The sequence below is a fragment of the Ipomoea nil genome, unplaced genomic scaffold (assembly GCF_001879475.1).
Source record: "Ipomoea nil cultivar Tokyo-kokei standard unplaced genomic scaffold, Asagao_1.1 scaffold2280, whole genome shotgun sequence".
NCBI lineage: Eukaryota > Viridiplantae > Streptophyta > Magnoliopsida > Solanales > Convolvulaceae > Ipomoea > Ipomoea nil.
The window spans coordinates 2,931,321-2,954,255 of NW_017618708.1; the positions used below are offsets into that span (position 1 = coordinate 2,931,321).

Below are 22,935 nucleotides of genomic sequence, written 5' to 3' on the forward strand. Positions count from 1 at the left end.
CCCCTTTCAATTTTATTTTCTCAATTATACGCCTCACATGCAATTACTAAGTCCAATTTAAAATCTTGAGACTTTAGAGCAATAAACATACTAGACACAATAAAGAAATAAACCATATGCTAGCAATTATGTACCAAAAGGCATAATTTGAACAAGCTAGCTATTATGTACACCAAAAATTTGAGGCTTCAAAAATTTTACATCTTGCCAATTAAGGCATTCACGTGTGCCCTTAATTCCTTGAAGTCTTGTTTCTTTCCTTCGAGTTGGTATGGTGCGGTGACTTGCTCGGTAACATAATTTCCATAAGCTTCTTGAATATTGTCACCCCGTAACACTCCGGCTTGGTACCAGCAACGCATTCTTCAAAAGATCTTCCATCCACCATTTCGTTGCTTGTGTGCCCAAAGAATGTCTCCAACTCTCGTATAAGCTTCAACTTGTTTTCTTCATAAATTGATCTTGAAGGTGTTGATCTTTGGCATCCTTGTTGGCTAGGAAAATCCATGCTTTGAGGGGTCATCAAATAATCCATTATTCTCCTTTTTCCTCGGCCTTGAGCTCTCGGTGTGGGTGTTACTCCTCTCGGTGCTCCTGGAGGTCGAACAAGTTCAACTAGTGGCTGTTGCGACGACGGTCCAATCAAATGGTTCACCAAATGGCTTGGGGCACCTCTAGCTCTTTCCCCCTTTTCGGCAGCATCCACATAATGTTGGAAACTCGCCGAAGCTTTGTCTTGGCTCTTTTGGACTCCAATTAAAAGATCATTGTTCACGCCAACTTGATGTAGTAGAGCCTTCAATTGGTTCTCTACTAACCGTAGCCTCGATTCACACTCCGTTCCTTTCTTTCATAAGTCAACATCTTCAAGACTTCCCTATTTTGGTCTTCTTGCTTAGTAGACATTGTGGCCATATCACCTTGGATTGATCCTTGTCCAAGTAACAAGGATTCGGCCCTTTCATAAGCTTTCTTGTGAAAGTCATCTAATTTGGTATCAACATTACTAAATTGATTTTAGACTTTCTCAAACTCTTGAAAGACATCTCCTCTCAATTTTTGAATTTCTTTTCGTACATCCCCAATAATATTTTCTTTCAAAGCATTAATATCAATGGGAGTAGAATGTACCTCCTTGAGTGGTTCCTCTCGTGGTTGTCTCGGCATGGATGATTCTGGTGGTTCCACATAAGGTGCATTGTCAAGACACAAGGGCTCATCAAGTGTTGGAATGAGTGGTTCGGCAGTGGCAATTGGTTCGGCACGGCTTAGTGACACTTCAATTTGTAGCACATTTTCTTGTTCCTCCATTCGGGTTTCATCACCAACATTTGCTTCCAAATTTTCATTCACCGAATTCGTCACATCCGTAGCCGTGTGGGGTGAAATAGCATCAAAACTAAGGTTGTCATCCCCAATATTCGAAGGAAATGGGTCCAATTCTTGCAAGCTTCCACCTTCGGTCTCCTTCAAGTGTGATGCTTCCCCATGTGTACCGTGCACTTCTTCTCTAGAAATGACCAATGCTCGGGCAATATCATCACGAGCAAATCCATCTATAGTCTCAACGGCATCTTCGGAAACCTCTTGAGCCACTTCCTTGCCCCGACTAATGGCAACTTTCTTAACAAAGCACTCATTAATCACCGAAAGCCTAGTTGCGGTAGCAAGATTTCTTGTTCCAATCCATTGTAGAGCAAACTCCTCCAACTCTAGAGTATCCGGTCCTATTGTTGTAGCAACCGATTTGTGATCACTTAGTCTCCAAATCCTCCAAACTTTCACACGTTCATACTCCTTCAACAACTCAATACTTGCCCCATAAGTTGGAATGTCATCTACACTCCCAACTTTACTTGGAATTCTCTCTTCTTCATTCGGGTTTGGGGTGTGGGTTACGGGTATGGGTATGGTAGCAAATTGATGGCTACAAGCATCATCACTACCCCTTCCATGAGTATTGGATTCCCCGTGACTAGTAGCTCGGTTAGAAGTAGGCTTTTTGGCTAAGGAATGGGTTGATGCATTTGCCGGTTTTCGTTTTCGGATATTGGCTAGGGAAGGATCAACCGGGATTGGGGTTCGAAAAAGATAATTTTGGTTTTGTATGGGTTTTGATTTGGATAGGGCAACACCTTTCAACTTCAACAACTCCCCAACAACAAAACCGTATCCAATGTCATTAGGAAACCATCCATTCACCAATTGTTTTGCTAGCCTAATTTGATCAACCATTCGGCCATATATAAACCGTCCCCAATCTACGGCAACAACATTCACAATGGCATGCATCAAAGGCAAATTCTTCTTTGTAAAATAATTCCTATTAGAATATTTGCACTCAATTGTTTTATGCACTATATCAAGTAGCATTCCATATTCGTGCTTCAACATAACCTTAAAGCCATTAGTACACGTCTCGACTTGAGCGGTTTCATGTCTAATTTCACTCCAAAAATCATTTAAATCAAAGCTGTGATCTTCCACTTTCAACAATTTTTCCTCCAATCCAAAATGAGTTCTCACATCATCTAACTCAATTTTTAACACAACTCCTCCAACAGTAGAGTTTATAACACCATGTTCGACAAATGCGTGTCTATAAAATTCTACTACTTCATTCAAATAGAAACCATCATACTTGAAAGAGCAAAACTTCAATAACCCACTACTTTCAAGAGAGGTTAAGATTTTTACCCCCAAGTCTTGTTTTGGATGAACTTGTTGTAGTCCTCAAGGTCCATGATCATCCCTCGAATCACCCGAGTGAGTTTCCTCGATCCTTCTGCTCCAATTGGGTTTTGAGCTCCTTCTATCTTGATAGAACAAAAATTAGGGAATTTTGAGATGGGTTTCGGCAGTCCGAAAAAAAATGGGTAGAAGGAAATGGGTTTTTGGTTGTGAGAGGTTTCAAGGACAATGGTGAGGGTGGGTAATGGGTATTTGGGTGTAGAATGGATTTTTGTGGGAAATTTGGGATGGGTAGGTTTGATTTGAGAGATTTTTAAGCTTTTTCTTCTTCTTGCATGCGTGCGCCGACGTAAGGGAGGGAGGAAGAAGGAGATGATCTTCTTTCTTCCTCTTCTTCTTGTTGGAGGCAAATTAAATGCCTTTGCAAAATTACCATCTTGCCCTTTAGTGGATAGATAGAGATTGTAGAACAATTGAGGGTAACTTCGAACTTTCACTGATTTAAATTTGCCAACTCAGATTTTAATACTCCATTTGTGGGTACATAGCGCCAAAAATTAAGCTTTAATTCGTTGCCACCTGTAGATATTCATGGAGCAAAAATTTCTTCGACGCAAAATTGTTAGTGCAATAAATCTGTTCATGTTAACAATTTAATTTCGACATCTGATAAATCAGAGAAATAAAATTGATCGACCAATAAAATCAATTTAAACAGATAAGATCAAAATTGATGCTAGATACATTTAATTTTAAAAAGAATCACATCAAATTGACTTAAGCAGGTGAAAATTAAAATTAAAGCTGATGACCATTCAGACTGACAAATCAATTTGCATGCACTGTTATTAACTTTTAGCATAGCTTATCATCAGGTCATTCCCCCTAAGTCATATAATCCCTCCACTATCATGATGCATTCCCCCTAACTTTTATAACCCTTTAAAAACAATAAAAACAAATAACCAATTTCTACGTACCTAAGTTCGTAAGATAAGATTACTAACATGTACACAAATAAATTGTAACACATTAATTAAATTAAATCACGTAGAACACATAGGTAACAAATTTCATGCAATTTCATGCAAATCACGTACACAAATTTTTTGAATTTAAAGGTTTCGAAATACTTAGCTCATTTCGATCATTCCCATTTCGTGCCTTAGAGTTGCAAAACGAGATTCACACAATGGTTTTGTGAGAATGTCGGCAATTTGATTTTCTGTGGGAACATGATCGATCTTCAAATCTTTCTTCTCGACGTGGTCTCGTATGAAGTGATGTCGGACGTCGATGTGTTTGGTTCGCGAGTGGAGCACAGGATTTTGGGTTATTGCAATTGCGCTAGTATTATCACATAAAATACTAACATTTTCGCATTTAATCCCACAATCCAACAATTGTTGCTTCATCCAAAAAATTTGTGCACAACAACTCCCAGCTGCAATATATTCGGCCTCGGCAGTGCTCGTAGCTATGGAGTTTTGTTTCTTGCTGAACCAAGAGACCAATCTTCCCCCTAAGAACTGGCATGTCCCTGAGGTACTTTTTTGGTCTATTTTACACCCTGCAAAATCTGCATCTGAATAACCAGTTAGTGTAAAATCTCCTTCTTTGGGATACCATAATCCCACATTGATTGTTCCTTTGAGATATCGAATTATCTTATTGGTTGCAATCAGATGACTTTCTTTGGGCTTTGATTGGAATCTTGCACATACACCAACCGAGTAGGATATGTCTGGTCTGCTTGCGGTTAAGTATAGTAACGATCCAATCATCCCTCGATACATCATTTGATCGACGTCTTTTCCTTCATCATCTTTATCCAATTTTTGAGATATACTCATGGGAGTTTTGACTGAGGATTTTCCATCTATGCCAAATTTCTTGATAAGATTTCTTGTGTACTTGGCTTGATTTATGAAAATTCCTTCTTCAAGTTGCTTGACTTGCAGTCCCAAAAAGTAATTTAATTCTCCCATCATACTCATCTCGAACCTGTTCTGCATGAGCTTAGAAAATTTCTCACATAAAGATTTATCAGTACTTCCAAAGATAATATCATCAACATAAATTTGTACTAATAAAATATGATTATTTTCTTGAATTCTAAAGAGGGTTTTATCGACTAGACCTTTGGTGAATCCACAACTAATTAAGAACATTGACAAGGTGTCGTACCAAGCTCGCGGAGCTTGTTTTAACCCATACAATGCCTTCTTTAATTTGTAGACTTGATCACCAACGTCTTTTACCTCAAAACCGGGTGGCTGTTCGACGTAAACTTCTTCTTCAAGTAAGCCATTAAGAAATGCGCTCTTTACGTCCATTTGATATACGATGAAATTCTTGTGCGCTGCGTATGCTAGGAATATCCGGATTGCTTCGAGTCGTGCGACAGGGGCAAATGTCTCATCAAAATCAATGCCTTCTTCTTGTGAATACCCCTTCGCAACTAATCTTGCTTTATTCCTAACAATGATGCCGTCTTCGTTTGCTTTGTTCCTAAAGACCCATTTAGTGCCAATTACATTTTGGTGCGTTGGTCTTGGAACAAGTTTCCATACGTCGTTGCGCTTGAATTGATCTAATTCCTCTTGCATGGCATCTATCCAACTTGGATCGGCTAATGCTTCATCAATTTCCTTTGGCTCCAGTTGTGATAGAAAGCATGCGAACATTGCATCTTGTGGTTGGTTCCTAGTAGATGATCGCGTCTTTACTCCGTCACTTGGATTTCCAATGACTAAGTCATGTGTGTGACTTCTTAGCCATTTTTGATTTGGTTGGAAACTTGTTGGATTCTCAGAGTTTCCTTCTTGTTGGAATACTTGTTGTGAATTGTTGACGGGTGCATCTTCAGGTTCATCTACTGGAGTTCCTTCTTCTTGAATTCTGGGTGCAATTTCGGTTGTAGGTGTGCGTGATATTTCGGGTATCACATAGGATATTGCCTCAATTTGGTGAATACCCATATCACTTGATTCTTCTACTTCCTGCAACACATTATCTTCCAACATATCGTTAGAAATAATTAAATCACGATTACCTTTACTATCTTTGCCATTTTTGTCGTGATTTTCATCGAACACAACGTGAATCGATTCTTCTACCACCATGGTTGATTTGTTGAATATTCTATACGCCTTGCTGGTGGATGAATATCCTAAGAATGTTCCTTCGTTTGCCCGTTCGTCAAAAGTCTTTAATTGGGACTTTCCATTAACAAGTACAAAACATTTACAACCAAAAGTATGAAAGTAGGTGAGATTGGGTTTTCTCCCTTTCCATAATTCATATGGTGTTTTGTTATATGACTTGTGGATTAGACTTCGATTTTGAGTATAGCACGCCGTATTGATTGCTTCTGCCCAAAATCTCTTTGGTAGTCCGGCAGCTGATATCATGACTCGTGCGGCTTTCTTCAGTGTTCGATTTCTTCTTTCAGCTACACCATTTTATTGCGGCGTTCGTGGGGCAGATAATTGATGTAAAATTCCTTGTGAATTGCAGTAAGATTGAATTACTCCGTTCACGAACTCTGTTCCTCGATCAGTTCGAATTGTTGCAATCTTCATATCTTTTTCGACTTGTAGCAGCTTTAATAGCTCTGGAAACTTTGATAAGACTTCATCCTTTTTCTTGATGAATATTGTCCATGTGTACCTAGAAAAATCATCAACAACAACCAAAGTATATTTCTTACCACTTATACTTACTGGGTCTACTGGACCAAATAAATCCATGTGCAGTAGACTTAAGGGTCTTGATGTTGACTCTTGAGCTTTGGCTTTGAATGATGCTTTGATTTGTTTTCCTTTCTGGCATGCGTCACATATTTGATCTTTCTTGAACACAATATTGGGTAGTCCTTCGACTAACTTCTTTTTGACAAGCTTGTTGATGGTTTTGAAATTCAAATGATTTAGCCTTCTGTGCCATTCCCAACTAGCTTCATTCGGATTATTTGCCATCAAGCATACAGAATCTTTTGTTGTACTCCAATCTACAACATACATGTTTTTCTTTCTTGATTCGGCGAGTACGATTTCCTTCGTAGATTCATCTTTGACTTGACATTTATCTTTGAAAAATTCTACGAGGTAGCCTTTGTCGCAAAATTGACTTGTACTAAACAAGTTAAATTTTAATCCTTCGACATAGGATATGTCATCAATTCGTAGACCATTTTTCACAATTGCGCTGGTTCCTTTTGTCATTCCATATCGATCATTTTCACCGAAAACTACTTTTTACTTTTGAACTCAACTAGACTAGCTTTATTGCCGGTCATGTGTCGAGAGCATCCGCTATCGAAATACCAAATTTCCTGCAAAAAAGATTAATTTGTTTTAGGTACCCATACTTGTTTGGGTCCTTTTGTGTTAGTAATTTTTGGCATCCAAATCCACCTAGATCCCACTGATCCAAGAGTAGGTGATTTGTAACCATTAAAAACTTTATAATCATAACGCACTTTCGAATAATGATTCGGTGCGGGTTGGGAAGCTGATAGTTGCTTGATTCTATGAAATAGAGCAAATCTGGACTTGGTCCATGGTTTGTTTTCAAGCGACCAATCTTCTTCTGAGGGATATAATCTCCCAGCCCCAATTCTCGGAATTCTTCCCATATTCCTATGAGGTTTTGTTGCACTAGACTCGTTGGTTCTCCTTTGAGATACAAATTTTTGCCTTTTAAAATTTTGTTGTCTTGCCAAGATATCACTGTGTTGATTCGGCCTTGCAACAATTTTCTGGGCATTAATTTTGTTTCCAACTCCTTGTCTCATTGTGCTATGTTGACTTTTCACAAATTTTACCACTGGAACTTTATTAATTAAAGTAGTAGTAGAATTAGTCAACTTTTGAGGGGTTTTAGAACATGATGGATCGTAGCCTAGTCCGGCTTTATCTCCAGCGGATTTTTGCATGTTCACCATTTTATCCATTATTTTGGATGAATGCGTAAATGATGCGATTACTTCCCGAAGGTTATGTTCTCTAACCTCTCTAGCTTTGCACTCTTCTTGAAGTCGAACATTTTCGGCTTTCAAATTGCTCATTTCATTTAGAGCATTTTGCAATTTTTGTGACATTTCTTCCTTTTCAAGAATTAACGTATTATTGCGCTCTTTGATTTGAGTATGAGTAGCCATGACTTTTTGACAGTCTTCCATAAGACTTTGAAAAGATTTTTGAGTCTCGAAAGAGGTGTCAACGGAACTAAAGGAACTAAAAGAACTAGAAGATACCTCTTCATCGGTTTCATGCGCCATATAGCATTCCTCATGTTCGGATGTTTTGCCCATTAGACATAGTAGCGCCGTATCTTCTTGTGATGAATCACTCTCGTCACTAGATGATTCTTCGGATTCACTTGCTTCTAACGGATCGCTTATTAGTGCCTTCCGTTTGTCCTTTTTGAATTTCTTCTCTTTCGACTTGTACTCAACCTGTGGAGAGTTAGTAGCATTCGAATTTTTGTTTACCTTGGGATGTGGACATTCGGCCATAAAATGTCCAGGCTTTCTACAATTGTAACACACATTTGTGTTATCTTCGACCGGTTCCCTTCTTGATCTTCTATTCTCTCGAAAAGAATTTCCTTGTGGTGATCCTTTGTTCTTTCGCATGAATTTCTTGAATTTCCTAACAAATAAGGAAAATTGTTCGTCAGATAAAAAATCATTATTTACGACTGACCTTGATGAGGAAGGTTGTTCGGCCATCAATGCGGATGTTCGTTCATCACGTTCTTCTTCATTTCGTGTCTTCATCTCGAACTCATACGCCTTTAGATCACTAAAGAGTTTATCCGTAGATAATGTCCTTAGATCTCTATGATCGCGCATTGCGGTCACCTTCATATCCCAATTTGTAGGTAGTCCGCGTAACACTTTGAGCGATATTTCCTTCTAGGTAATGGTCTTTCCCAGATCCGTGATTTCTCCAAGTATTTTGATCAATCGAGCTTCCATGTCGGTGATGCTTTCGTTCGGTAGCATTTTGAAATCTTCGAACCTCTTCATGGCAATGGTTAGTTTGTTGTCTTTTTCTTGTTCGTCGCATTCACCGATACTTATGAGCGTATCCCATATTTCTTTTGCCGTGGTGCACTTTCGAATCTTTGGGAATATGGTGTCATCGACCGTTTTGAACAAAATGTCCTTGGCAATATTGTCCAAGTTATTTCGTCCTCTATCTTCCTTTGTCCACTCCATTTTTGGCTTTGGAATATATCGTGGAGCATTTGGATCACGTGGGGTAGCGGTATTAGCTTCCATAATTTGGATAGGACCATTTGTGATGACTTCCCACATTTCATCATTTAAAGCAGATAAGTGCACCTGCATACGTATTTTCCAATCATCAAATTTATCAAGTGAGAAAAGCAAATTTTGAGCAAGAACCATATCTCTCTTAATTTTGAAGTTTTCGAGATCTGCCTAGCAGTCAAAATTGACTCAATTAGACAACTGCTCTGATACCACTTGTTGGTCCCGAAAGGGTGGCGAGAAGTCTAGAGGGGGGGTGAATAGACTTCTCTAACTTTTCAAACTTCTTTAGCAAACAACACTTTGTAACTTCAACTCTAAGTAACAAGCATAAACAAGTATAACCACTTAGAGTGTGCACAACGGAATTGTAACGGCAAAGTGTTATGCTTTAAATTGTGTCGTGCTCAAGAGAGGTTTTATACATGCATCATGTTAGAAACACTTAATATAGATGTAGGATGGTGTATATAAAATTTCACTTGCATGCAAACGAGGGAACTATCAAACCCAGACAGATAAAGTTACGCAATAAACCGTAACGGGTTAGTTCACAGATAATATAAGCATGCACGAAATATATATGAGCAGTAAGTAAATAGAGAGAGAGATTTATAGTGGTTCAGAGGTGGTGTAATCCTCCTAGTCCACTCTTCTCCTTTCACTTCAAGGAGGAAATTCACTATTCTTCGATCACCCAGATACAATAGTGAATAAGTGCCCAACGACACTTCTCCGAGTGCTTGGCACAAAGCTACACTCCACCAAGGTTTTTCGCAAGCTCCTCTTGTTACTCCGCCTTCCCGAGTACTTCGCACTAAGCTATACTCCTACACCACGAGAACTACGCACAAAGCTACGCTCTCACCGGGTTTTCACAAGCTCCCCTTGTTACTCTGCCCGTTACAACCGAGTGCTACGGACAAAGCTACACTCCAACTGGGTTTTTCACTCTCCCTAGTTACTCTACCCCTTCTCTACACTCAGTAGAAGATTTACAATAGAGATAATTTTTCTCTCACTCAGACTTGAATTTGATCGTGTATAGCTCAATATATCACTTCTTGGCTGATTTGAATATTGCTTGCTTTTCTCTTTGTTTTTCAGCCGTATTCCAGTTGTTGTTGTCTTCAAGTCCGCTTGGGCATTTTATAGCAGATGAAAGCTATTTGTCCGTTGATCATCTTTCGATCTTGATCGTCCAATTTGAATTGTAGTTGATCAAATAATTTTGCCAACTTGGTCTGCAAAAATCATTTCGCCGTCTGTCAGAAAATTTAAATAAATTTGCCGTTGCATGTCTGACAAATCTTTTTCCTTGGCATGGGTAGCCTCCAAATTTGAATTTCTCTGGCATGACTTTTGTTGAATTATTGACCTGATGTGCCAAGTTGATCAAATAATTTCTTCTTCTCCTTCGACTTCTTCTGCAGAAACAGAGCTTCAAAATAATGTTTCTGTCTAATTCTATCATGATGTCATAGCTCCTTTTGATGAAGTCATGTCCCAATAGTATATCATGTTCCACCTTGTATCATGGACTATATATCATGTTCCACCTTGTATCATGGACCATATATATATCATGAGCTAGCTATCATGTTCCACCTTGTATCATGAACCATGTATCACGTTCCATTGTATATCATGAACTAATATCATGAAATCATAAAATCACTTCGAGTGGGTATTAAACTGCGGACCATTTACTTTGCTTGGCAAGGCTTCTTCCATCTCAGCTAGGTATCCAATTAATAAAATCCAAGTCTTAAATTCTTTTGACTTATCTCTTCCACGTGTTCTCCACTAGCTTTATCACATTGTGATGTCATTACCCGATAGTCGTGACGTCATCATCCGATAATTCTCAACTATCACGATAAAAATTGTTCTTTCATGATAGTATTACCTGATATTGCTACTTCACGATAACAATTCATCTTTACACCAAAATTGCTTCTAATGAGAATTGAACTGTGGATCATTTCACATTATGCATGTTTCAACAAATCTTCTACCATCTCATCCACCTCAACCTTTGATGACTTGATGCTTCATAAATGTGTTAAGCTATTATCCCACTTTCATTTATTCTTCCTCCAAACTGCTTTTACGTAGACTTCATGTAGGCTTCATGGCAGTGGTGCACTATACTTTGTGAACCAGAACTGACTCAAATAAAATAAAATTGGGGTCTACAAAATACATTTGGCTCATCAAAACTTATACAATATATTCCTAACATATATAAATACTCATACACTCTTTTATAAAATAGAGTACTTTCTGTGGAGGTCTGTTTGTTACTTTCTTGAGTCTCTTTTGACTCTCTTTCTTTCTCTTGAGTCTCTTTTGACTCTCTTTCTTTCTCTTGAGTCTCTGTTGACTCTCTTTCTTTATCTTGAGTCTCTTTTGACTCTATTTCTTGAGTCTCTATTGAATCTCTTCTTTCTCTTTACTCGTAGACGACTTAGGGTTTCACCGAAGCGTGAATTACCCCATCGTGAATGGCATAAATCCGACCCAATATCTCCTACAGTCTACGGAACCAATCTCGTGGTTCAAACTCTGTGGAATCAGGTATCGAACTATTAGTGTGCACACCCCCTAACCAGGATTCCAAGCCTGGTGGGAAGTTTCCAACCTCGTAATGTGAGAATATGCCGCGTTACATATACTGGGACCGCAATGTCCATAAATATCTCCCGAGAGGACATAGTCTAAACGGTATCCTCCAAAACCTCACCGATATAGATAATATATAAATATATCTCTCATGCATCAATCTCATGCATGCAAACAACTCTACTGCTTCTCAATGCATCAAAGAATGATATACCACATGCTTATAGTTTTTGAAAGTATTCTTGGGCTCACGTTGGCCCCTTATGCATTTTTGAAATATGACACATGTGAAATGCCAAAATGCTCTATAACATGCTTCTAAATCATGTATAAAATATCATGAAGTACTTAAGAATAAAATGTCATGCTCGGTTTGCAACATAGTAAATTCTATACATTCTATCAACAAAATATGCTTCACTTCTCATTGATCAAATATCTCAATCTAGTCATGCTTTCATAATAAATCATATTCTCAAATGATCATGCTTCTTTACTCAATATAAACATCATTAGATCACATAGTCAATAATTCTTCATACACAGTAACTTAGCAAATATATACTCTGTGTAGCAATTCTTCACAAATTCCTTCATAACATACTCGTTTTTAATCCAAATCCAACGAAATCAAAGCCAAAACGTGCGTCGAGACGATCTCGAAGAGCCGAGCCACAAGGGCCCGTAACACTCAGCCCGAAATGACATGTAGCTGAGCCACAAGGGCCCGACCACTGCACAGATTCTTCTCAGAATCAAAGTCAAGGGCCTGGGGCGGGACTCCTCATGGTCCTCCCCTTACACCCCGTTACTTCACCGGGACTAGGCAGCGGCCCTCCTCTATGGTCGTGCCCTAGTCCCGTGCAAGCACGGCTCTAGCCGGCGGCCCTCCTGATAGGCCGCGGCTAGGGCCATCCATCTGATATGGTGCACACTGTGTTGTGCACCAGAAGGTTTTTCATCTGCAAAATCCAATCCAAATAAGTCCAAAACAATCTCAACAACTCACAAACAAATACTAAATCACTTCTAAGCATAAACACAACAAAATCTCATAGTTTCTACTCATTTCTACTCAATACTAAGGCTTACACAGAGCCAATTTTAAAGAGGAATTCATGGGGTTATACCTCTTGTAGACTTCTTCTCTTGTTCTTCTTCCTTGTGTGGATCTTAGCCCCCACCCTACTCATACACCACTCCATTCACCACCTAAGCACCTCAAAGCAACCACAAAAGCTAGGCCTAAGTATCTCAGAGATTGGAAAGCTAAAGGAGAAAAACTCAAGAAGCAAAGTGAAGGAGTGATGGATGGAGAATAGCTTACTGTGAATATTTTCTTCTATCAGACTTGGTTTGGAGAGGCAAGGGAAATGAGATCAGGAAACAATAGAAAGATAGGGTGGTTTTTATAAGGTACAAAACCCTAGGGAATTCCCTTATGATTGGTTGGGGGCAAAATGGTAAGAGCTTGCATACAAAGTGTTTCTCAGCAAAGTCTTTTGGAATGAAATGGTTCACCTTGTATCATGGACCAAGGCTAGAAATGCTAACTTTAAATACTTTGGGGTTGAAAATGAATTTTCTCAAAAATCTATTTCGATGAACACTTGTTTAAAATCTTTTTGAATTCTCCCGGTCTCAATCAGATAAATTTCTCGATTTAAAATCTTGGTACACGAAATACCCGAAAGCTTAGATAATTTCGAATAGAATCCATTTTTGGTGTCGGATTAATTTAAAATGTGACTAAAATAATTGTATTCAAACACCAATTGATCGCAAAAATTTTTAATGGAGTGAAAATGGCTATTTTGAAATTTCTTAAAATTAGATTTATAAAATAAAATTTTGGGTTGTTACAGTTACAACCGTTACAACACCTTATTATGGAACCACTTATTGACCACTAAAGGCCATAATAACTTTGCACCATTAAGTTTTCCTAAATGGAAAACGTTACATGCTTGCCAACACCACCAAATAATAATTAGGACTAAGGATTGCTTCACTCTTGTGACGTATCAATTCCATTTTCTTCAAGCACAAAAATCATATAAAGTTCCATATTTCCCATAATCTCATAGTGAGAAAATAAGGATTATGCAAGAAATTACTTGGAATTTTGACCAACCTCTCATTGTGGACAAAATTTATCCAAAAGAATGCTAATGAATAGAGCCATCATATATTAATAAGATACAAGTACAAACCCTTCATAATTTCAATAATCTAGGTTAGGAATGTACTCCTTATGCAATAATCATAGCACAATAATATAGAGATATAATACCCCCTATCTGAAGTCCTTATACTAACTACGTACTTACTCATATTAAGTACTAACAAAGCGATCTCACAAGTAATAAGCATAAATATTGCAAAGGAAAGAGATAAAAGAGAATTAGGCTTATCTATTGAAAATGGAAGAGTAATCTTGAAATCTAAGTGTTGAATCATTGATTACAAGCTCCAAAAGTGTAAAGGAAAGTAAATCTAAGTCCATTCTAACTTAAAAACACTACTGGAAATTATGGAATTTCCGACCACCTGAAAGTGATCTTAAATCAAGTCAAAAGTCTTGTTCCGACCACTTTGGTATCCGGAAAAACCTTTCTGCTATTTCCGACCACTTTTTACTTTCGACTTGATTTAAGATCACTTTCATGTGGACGAAAATTCCATAATTTCCAACAGTGAAATATTTAAAGAAAAGATAGAAAATAGCTAGGGTTCTTCATGTGTCGAAACCATAAAAAAAAAAAAAAAAAACTAAAATCACACTTAAATATAGGGCAGAGTACCAAGGAACATGTGTGCAAACACTAGTGCATCAATTCGAAAACAAAATATGTATCTAAGCATCGGCCCATGCATGTTATTCCAGTGTGCTCAGAAAGCAATGATTACTGAACAGTGGTGTGCCGGTCCATGCATGCCTATACAATACTTTCTAGTGGATTCCTTGGTTCAAACCATGGTTAGAATGGCTCCAAAATACTTTAATTTCCTCTTCGTTGTGACGTATAGTACCTATAAATGAAACAACACAACTAAGCCTTAATTTCGAAAAGATTGAAATAATTCTATCTCAAGTAAAATGTGGTTAAATATGGGGTAAAAATTTGAACATTTACACACTTATCAAGCAGTGACCAAACTTCCCAACCCTTGTCGGTGTTACAATGGTTGTAACTTGAAATTGTCGTGGTGTGGGAAACCGCTTGATGGTGAGACACACCAAGAAGCTCTTGTCATCATCTCAATTGGACACATTGTGCCTTAAGAAAGAGGACTAAGGAAATTAACTACTTCCTCAAGATGACGATGAATCTTTTGGGTTTTGTAGGTAATTTCACGATGGACGATCTTATGTGTGTTTTTCTAGGGTTATTCTTTTAGTGTGTAATCCGGAGCGGATTAACCTTGTCATTGTTAGTCATTCGCATCTTAAGCTATTCATACAATGATTAAAGGCTATAGGAATGACTTCTTCATTACCTTTGCATATGTTAGGCACAATCCATATACCAAAGATTTTTTTTTTTTTTTTTATATTTTGGGAAGAATTCTAAAATTTAAGTGATAATATTGATTTTTCATGATTATTCTAGGCAAACTTAATGACATTATCACCGAGAATGAACAATGGGGAAGTCAAAGGGTAAATATTCACAACATGGATAAATTTGTGGAGGCATTTAAAAACTGTGGGTTATTCGATTTGGTGACGAAAGGACCTAGTATAGATTTTCTTGGATTTGCAAAGTGTGTGGAAGGACGGTTTTATGGTGAAAGCTTGATTATGTGTTCTGGAACATTAAGGCTCAGACGTTTTTCATGGAGGCTAAGGCAACTATTCTTTCTAGATTACATTCTGACCACCATCCATTAGTCTTCCTTACTGAGGTTGGGAGAGCTTCTAGTAGATATAAATGACCATTTTTCTTTGAGGCAGTTTGGCTGACATGTGCTGATAATAATGATAGAATTTGGGCGGAGATTTGTAGGACTAAGGGAAAGATTTCCTAGATTATATTTCTTATGTCATCGACAAGAGCAAGGAGTGTGTTAGGCGTCGGCCGGATTGGTCGAGTTCAATCTCTGCTTTATTCAAAACGTGACGTTGTGGTTTACCATTAGAAACCTATCTCAATAAATGAGGCATTGGGATCTCCCACCTTTTCTTTGTGAATGACCTTATGCTCTTTGGAGAAGCCACGTAGAGACAAGTTTGTGCCACAAATTGGGTTAGAAACTAATCTCTCTAAATCCAAAATTTTGTATTCCCCAAATACCGATGTCAAAATAAGACATATCATAGGGGAATGCATGAGAATTTCTCTATCTACTCATCTTGGTATGCCCATTTTCCAAAAATGGGTCTCTAGGATCATCGTGTCCAAATCAATTTATTCTCATTATTAAACACCAATTATTCATTAGCATCCTCCAAGATTTAGGTGAATAAGTCTAAAAAAAAAAAAAAACATAGGGATTTAAATTCTTGAAATAATCCCAACAACGGTGAATAAGGAAAATTCAAGTCGTGTATAGTAAAAACATTCCTTAAAATGATTAGTTGCCTCCTGAAGGTCAGTCTCACTTGATAAAATTTAATGGATTATAATACTATCTTTGAGCACTCAAATATAATGCTTTTAGTGAACGTAAACAAGGTGAACACTTCTATTTAATCATAAAGTGTTGGTAGAAATTTTGAAGGAAGAAAGAGAGTTTTCATAGAGAGGAAAATTCAGAATTGTTTGAAGTTCTAAAAAAATTATTCTAACTCATAAATCATTTGTAATTATGCCTTTATATGGACTTATTAAAGTTGAAAATGTTTGTTAATATAATTTTCAACATTAATGCTTTCCAAATTTCACTTTTATTAAATTTTAAAATGTGCTCAAAAAACATCTTAAAGGCTTGTGGTTCCATAATTGTTTTTCCATTTGAAGTCTCCTAATTGTTATAATATTATGTTATTATTATGTCTATTCATTGCAATTTTATAAATTTGTAATTTTTTCATAATTTGATAATATTTTTTAAATATGGAGTGTGATTTTGTACCACGTTTTAAAGGCTTGTGGTTCTAGCCCGAACTTGTTTGGCAATCAGTAGTTAGCGGTTAGCAGATTGATTACCGGTTAGCGGTTAGTGGGTTGTGTTAGTGGTTTTGACCAACGGATTGTATTAGTGGTTTATAAAAAGATATTCGATAAAATTAGATGCTTACTATTAATGATTACATGTAAAAAGACATATAAAGACATTTGAATAATAATAATAATAATAATAATAATAATAATAATAATAATAATAATAATAATAATAATAATAATAAAAATAATAATAATAATAATAATAATAATAATAATAATAATAATAATAATAATAATAATAATAATAATAATAATAATAATAATAATAAAGAAATGGGAGGAAGGGGCATGTAGTAATGCAGTGGTGAGTGACACGGTTATGGGTGATGCTGCACTTTTATTTTTGGCGGGTCTTGGGTCCTAGGCCTACCCTTCGCAATGAATACATTGAGCTGGAACTGTTCGTGAGGTTACGGACTTGGTGTCCAGTAAGAAGCCTGATATAGTGTTCTTTATAGAGATGAAGGTGGGTAAAGTGCATGTCGAGAGGTTGCATGTTAGGTTGGGTTTTGAGGGAGCTTTTTGTGTTGAGCCCGTTGGGTTGAGTGGTGGATTAGCTGCATTATGGAGGTGTAGTGATACGGTGTCCTTGTTGCATTATTCCAGTACTCATGTTGAACTTGTAGTGGCTATGCCTGGTACGTCCAAGTGGCGCTTGTCTTGTTATTATGGTTTCCCGGAAAGAAGTAGGATGAAGGAGGCTTGGGATTTGTTGAAATCACTTAAAGGAAGGACCTCTTTTCCTTGGGTGGTAATGGGGGACTTCAATAATCTCATGTCTTAGTATGAGAAATGAGGTTTGCATCCTCATCCGGAGAATTTATTGTAGGGCTTTTGTGACACATTGACGGAGTGTGGGTTGTTGCAGGTTCATATGGTTGGATACCCTTTCACTTAGGAGCGTGGTGGGGGACTAGGGAGTGGGTGGAAGAGAGGTTGGATCGAGTGGTGGCGGAGGAGGGTTGGTGTGAGGATCATGAGTAGGCTCGAGTCTTTAATATTAGTACTGTTACTTTTGATCATACTACCCTATTTTTGGACATTAGTTCACGTGTATAGGCAGTGCGTGGTAGGCCATCGATCCGGTTTGAAAATTCGTGGATGTTGGATATGGGGTGTAGGGAGGTGGTGGAGGGTGCGTGGGAGGGTTTGGTAGGGGTGAGCTTGCAGGAGAAGTTACGGGGTGCGGGGTGAGGCTGCGTAGATGGGGTGGTGATAGGCATCATAAGTATGGAAATGAAATAGGGGCCATAAGGAAGGAGTTAGAAGGACTGAGGGGTAATCGGGATGAGGCTTCAATTCGTTGAATATGGTTAAGGTGTTGGACCGCCGGTTAACTATGTTGTTGGAGCAGGAAAATGTGTTCTGGAGGCAAAGGGCCAAGCAACACTGGCTTAGGGTGGCCGACTCTAATACGAGATACTATCATAAGTATGCCTCGGCTAGAAGGCGTAAGAACAGGATTGTGAAGTTGAAGGATGGTGATGGTAGGTGGGTGGAAGGTGAAGGAATGAGTGTTGTAATTCTTGAGTGCTAAAGGCATTGGATTTTGTTCAGCCGCGTGTAACCCAGGACCATAATAATGACCTTATGAGGCCCTCTGAAGCTGCTGAAGTTAAGGATGTTGTATTTTCTATGGGTCCAAACAAATCACCGAGGCCAGATGGTATGAACCCTACTTTCTTTCTATCAAGCTTTTTGGGGCGTGGGGGGGGGGGGGGGGGGGAGGATGTTACTAGTTTTGTCTTAAACTATCTGAACACTGCTTCGTTTCCTGACCAGTTAAATGACACCAATGTGGTTTTAATTCCAAAGAAGCAGGCCCCGGAAGTTGTAACTGATTTAAAACCTATTGCACTTTGCAATGTGGTTTATAAGGTTATGGCCAAGATGTTGGCTAATAGGATGAAGGATTTATTTGGTATTATCATATCTGAGTCACAGAGTGCATTTATTCCTAGGCAGTTAATTACTGATAATATTCTTGTTCCTGCAGATGTGGGTCATTATTTGAGGAGGAAACAAGGAAGATGGGAAGGGTGAGCGGCTTTGAAACTAGACATGGCTAAGGCCTATGGCAGGATGGAGTGGGCTTTCTTGGAAGGTATGATGTTGAGGCTAGGTTTCTTCCGGGAATGGGTTAAATTGATGATGTTGTGTGTTACCACTGTGCGGTATACTATTATGGTAAATGAGCAGGCTGGGGGTGTAGTTGTGCCTACTAGGGGGTTATGGCAAGGTGATCCACTCTCACCTTATCTATTTATTATTTGTGTAGATGGATTATCTTTGCTTTTGCAGAATTCCCAGCAGCATGGCCTAATTCATGGATGTAGGGTGGCCAGGGGAGCACCTGCGATCTCTCATATGTTTTTCGCATATGACATCTTGCTATTTTTTAAGGCTAATGAGCATGAAGGTGGGAAGATAAGCCGGTGTTTGATAGTATATGAGGGCTTGTCAGGTCAGGCTATAAATTATCACAAATCCAGTATTACTTTCAGTCATAACACTGCTGGGGGATAGGTTTGCTGTGTCTACATTCTTGAAAGTTCTTGAGACCCCTGATTTTGGGAAATAGCTGGGTTTGCCATATGTTATTGGTAGGAATAAGGGGCTATTTTTCTCTTATGTGGAGCAGTAATTGAGGTAAAGAATTGGTACTTTGAACATGAAATTTTTGACTCGTGCTGGTAAGGAAGTGTTACATGAATCTGTAGCCCAGACAATGCCTACGTTTACTATAAGTGTGTTTTTGCTACCGGTTTTTTTTTTTTTTTTTTTTTTTTTTTTTTTTTTTTTTTTTTTTTTTGTGAGAAGTTAGAAAGGTGTATGAACAAGTTCTGGTGGCATAATGGCAATGATGAATAGAGAATCCACTGGTTGAGCTGGGACAAATTAAGTATACCAATGTGTAAAAGGGGCCTGGGGTTCAAACAGATTCACTACTTTAATTTGGTACTCCTAGGGAAGTAGGGTTGGAGGTTGCTCACAAATCCTACAACACTAGTGGCTCGTGTATTCCAGGCCAGGTATTATCCGAAGTCCTCCTTTTTGCAAGCCACTATGGGCCATAATCCTAGTTATTGCTGGCGTAGTATTTTGGCTGCTCAGGGTTTACTCAAATCTGATGCTAGGAGAAGGATTGGGAATGGTCTAACTACGGATGTTTGGAGGGACCCTTGGCTTATTGATATGGAGGATCCTAATGTTAAAGGCAATTCCATTATAAGTCTCCAAACAGAACATAAACTAAGCATGATAGTCGGGGTGCTATGCCACACCTAGGTTTGAGAACCTAGGTGCATAGGCTAACTTAACTAAACATAAGAAATCTTCAAATTAATATTCATTACAATCCCAAGGCACGCAGGCCATTACTAACTACGCTAAGTCAACGGCTCAGACTAGCGCGCTCCGAAGCTAAGGCTCATCACCTGAAAAACATTCGGTATAACAATCGTCAGCGAATAATGCTGGTAACCCACTCCAACGCGTTAAGTACAATATAGGTAGATATAAGAAACCCATTTTGAAACTGGAATACATATATAATCCTGAGTAACTCTAATTTAAATCCGAGGACAGACTCAACAAGCAATAGCAGATACATTCAATATAATCAAACATAAAGATTCTAGCATGCATCTTAAGGTCGCAAGAATACTCAATACAAACAATATCAATACCCAGTTATCATCACAGTCAAACAATCAACAATAAGACACGTATTGGTGCCCACACATATGGTGGTGCCGCAGGACCATTCACATGACCCGAACCTTGAGTTCCATTGCAAAGGGGTCGGTGCATATAGCTCTGACATGGCCCCGCAGCACTTTAACTTGTACCGCAGCACAAGGAAGAACTAAACGATTAATCGCAACCAATCCATGAACCGCAGCTCATTATAATCATATATGTTTGATCGCAACCAAACTATGGACCGCAGCCCTATTATTATATATGTTTGATCGCAACCAAACTATGGACCGCAGCCCTATTATTATATATAACAGCCAATTGTTCTCAACCAATCCAACTGCCTGTATAGCTGACCGGTCTTGACCGATCGGGTTAATACCTGGTTGTTCTCAACCAACCAGATAGTCATATAGCCAATTGATCGCAACCAATTGGGTCATCATGCACGACAACATCGAAGTCAATCACAAGCAGCCCACATTAACACATAACAAGGGGGAATCATCAGGATACACGTAACCCAACATAACCCATCCATAACAACGACATTAACTCACCCACGACACTCCTACGGGATCATACAATTACCTCCTAGGCCAACGGGATACCAATTCAACTCGCATGCAATACACAAGACTCTTTTATCCTAAGAACGGTACCCGATACATCAAACTAGACTCACACACGACAAACGGGGTACAACAGGACACGGGGAAACAAAAAACGAGGAAAACATCACATTACCCACCAATTCTCCAGCGGGTGGATGACCACCCGCTGGCCACCCGCCGGCGGCGGCTACAGTTCCAGCGGGTGCCCGGCAGGCAGACGCCTGCCCGCTGGAAACCGGGCAAGGGGGGCAGCGGGTAGGTGGCGGGCACCCCTGCCCCCACCTACCCCCCACTAACTCGTATGTAATATTTCGGTCCCGGGATCTTTCGTGAAACCCGAAACCATATCCAAACACATTCAAACATAAACGACAACACCACGTATTCAAGTAACGAAATTAAACCAAGAATCACACCAAACACACCCTAACACGATTCCTAAACATGCCAAGACTCAACATAAATCACATAACGATCTAGGGACATCTGGAATCACAAGAACATCAAGAAATCTCTATGCAAAGTCTTAAACACAAGTCCTAGACTAGACTCAACACCCGATCATGCAACATCCCACCCAAATATACCAAGAATATTATAATACGAAATTCACGTTATAACCCTAGGGCTCTAGACATAATCAAAATACAAGATCGTTCATATAATTAATCATAGTATCAAGAACATCAAGATTATCACATAGACATCAAGATTATTACATAAACACCAAGATTATCACATAAACACAATATAAACCCTAGGCAAAGCTCTATCAAGACTCAAGCACAGAATCATATATCAAAGGAGCCAATGAATAAGATATAGCGAGGAAAATAGGTTTTGTTGAGACATAGGTTACCTCTTAGCCTTAATCAATTATCCTTAGCTACTAAGGTTCTTTCCCTAAGATCTTCTTCCCGTGGGTTCTGCTACGTTTGGTGGCAGGGGGATTCCTGGGAATATCTTGTGTGGTGGAATTAATTGTGGTAGGATTTCAAAATGCTCCCTAAGTCCCTATAGATATATATATATATATAAATATATATATATATATATATATATATATATATATATATATATATATATGTATATATATATATATATATATGTATATATATATATATATGTATATATATATATATGTGTATATATATATATATATATATATGTATATATATATATATGTGTGTGTGTGTGTGTGTGTATATATATATATATACACACACACACACACACACATATATATGTGTATATATATATATATATATATGTATATATATATATATGTGTGTGTGTGTGTGTGTATATATATATATATACACACACACACACACACATATATATATATACATATATATATATATATATATATACACATATATATATATATATATATATATATATATATATATATATTTATATATATATATATCTATATAGGAGTCCTAACTAGGGTCTGAATAGTAAGGATCCATCTATCCTATTCCTTATAGGATTAAGGATTTGGGTTTAAGGGTAAGGGTCCATGTTCCATGGTGGGCCACATCAATTAATTAAAGGGGGGCCTTAACCCAATTAAATCCTTTCTAATTATTATTAACGGTAATCAATTAAATAATTAGACCGGGTTAGAGGCCGTAACACAGGGTGTTACACTGCCCATTTGCATGTGAGGTATGGAGACTGTCACAGTTGCAGCTGCCTAATGGGGTTCACGCAACTTTTGCTGCTTGGCTAGAATAAGTTTTTGATTTGTGTGAAAAGAATACTCTGCAGGTGATTGCAACTGTTATTTTATTTCTGCGGCAGTATGGAGATCTTTGTGTCAAGGCCGATGGGTGTTTGAAGG

General features: G+C 38.2%; 1 protein-coding gene across 1 annotated transcript; it reads left to right on the forward strand.

Moving 5' to 3' along the window:
• Window positions 1-18,831: 18,831 nt before the first annotated feature.
• LOC109150786 lies at window positions 18,832-19,296 on the forward strand. Its single transcript, XM_019298764.1, has one exon. It carries the CDS (start codon window positions 18,832-18,834, stop codon window positions 19,294-19,296), a length of 465 nt encoding a protein of 154 aa, XP_019154309.1.
• The last annotated feature ends 3,639 nt before the right edge of the window (window positions 19,297-22,935 follow it).

Excerpts from the sequence above, each read along its gene's own strand:
- LOC109150786 (XM_019298764.1), top strand. The coding sequence starts at position 18,832 with ATGGCTAAGGCCTATGGCAGGATGGAGTGGGCTTTCTTGGAAGGTATG.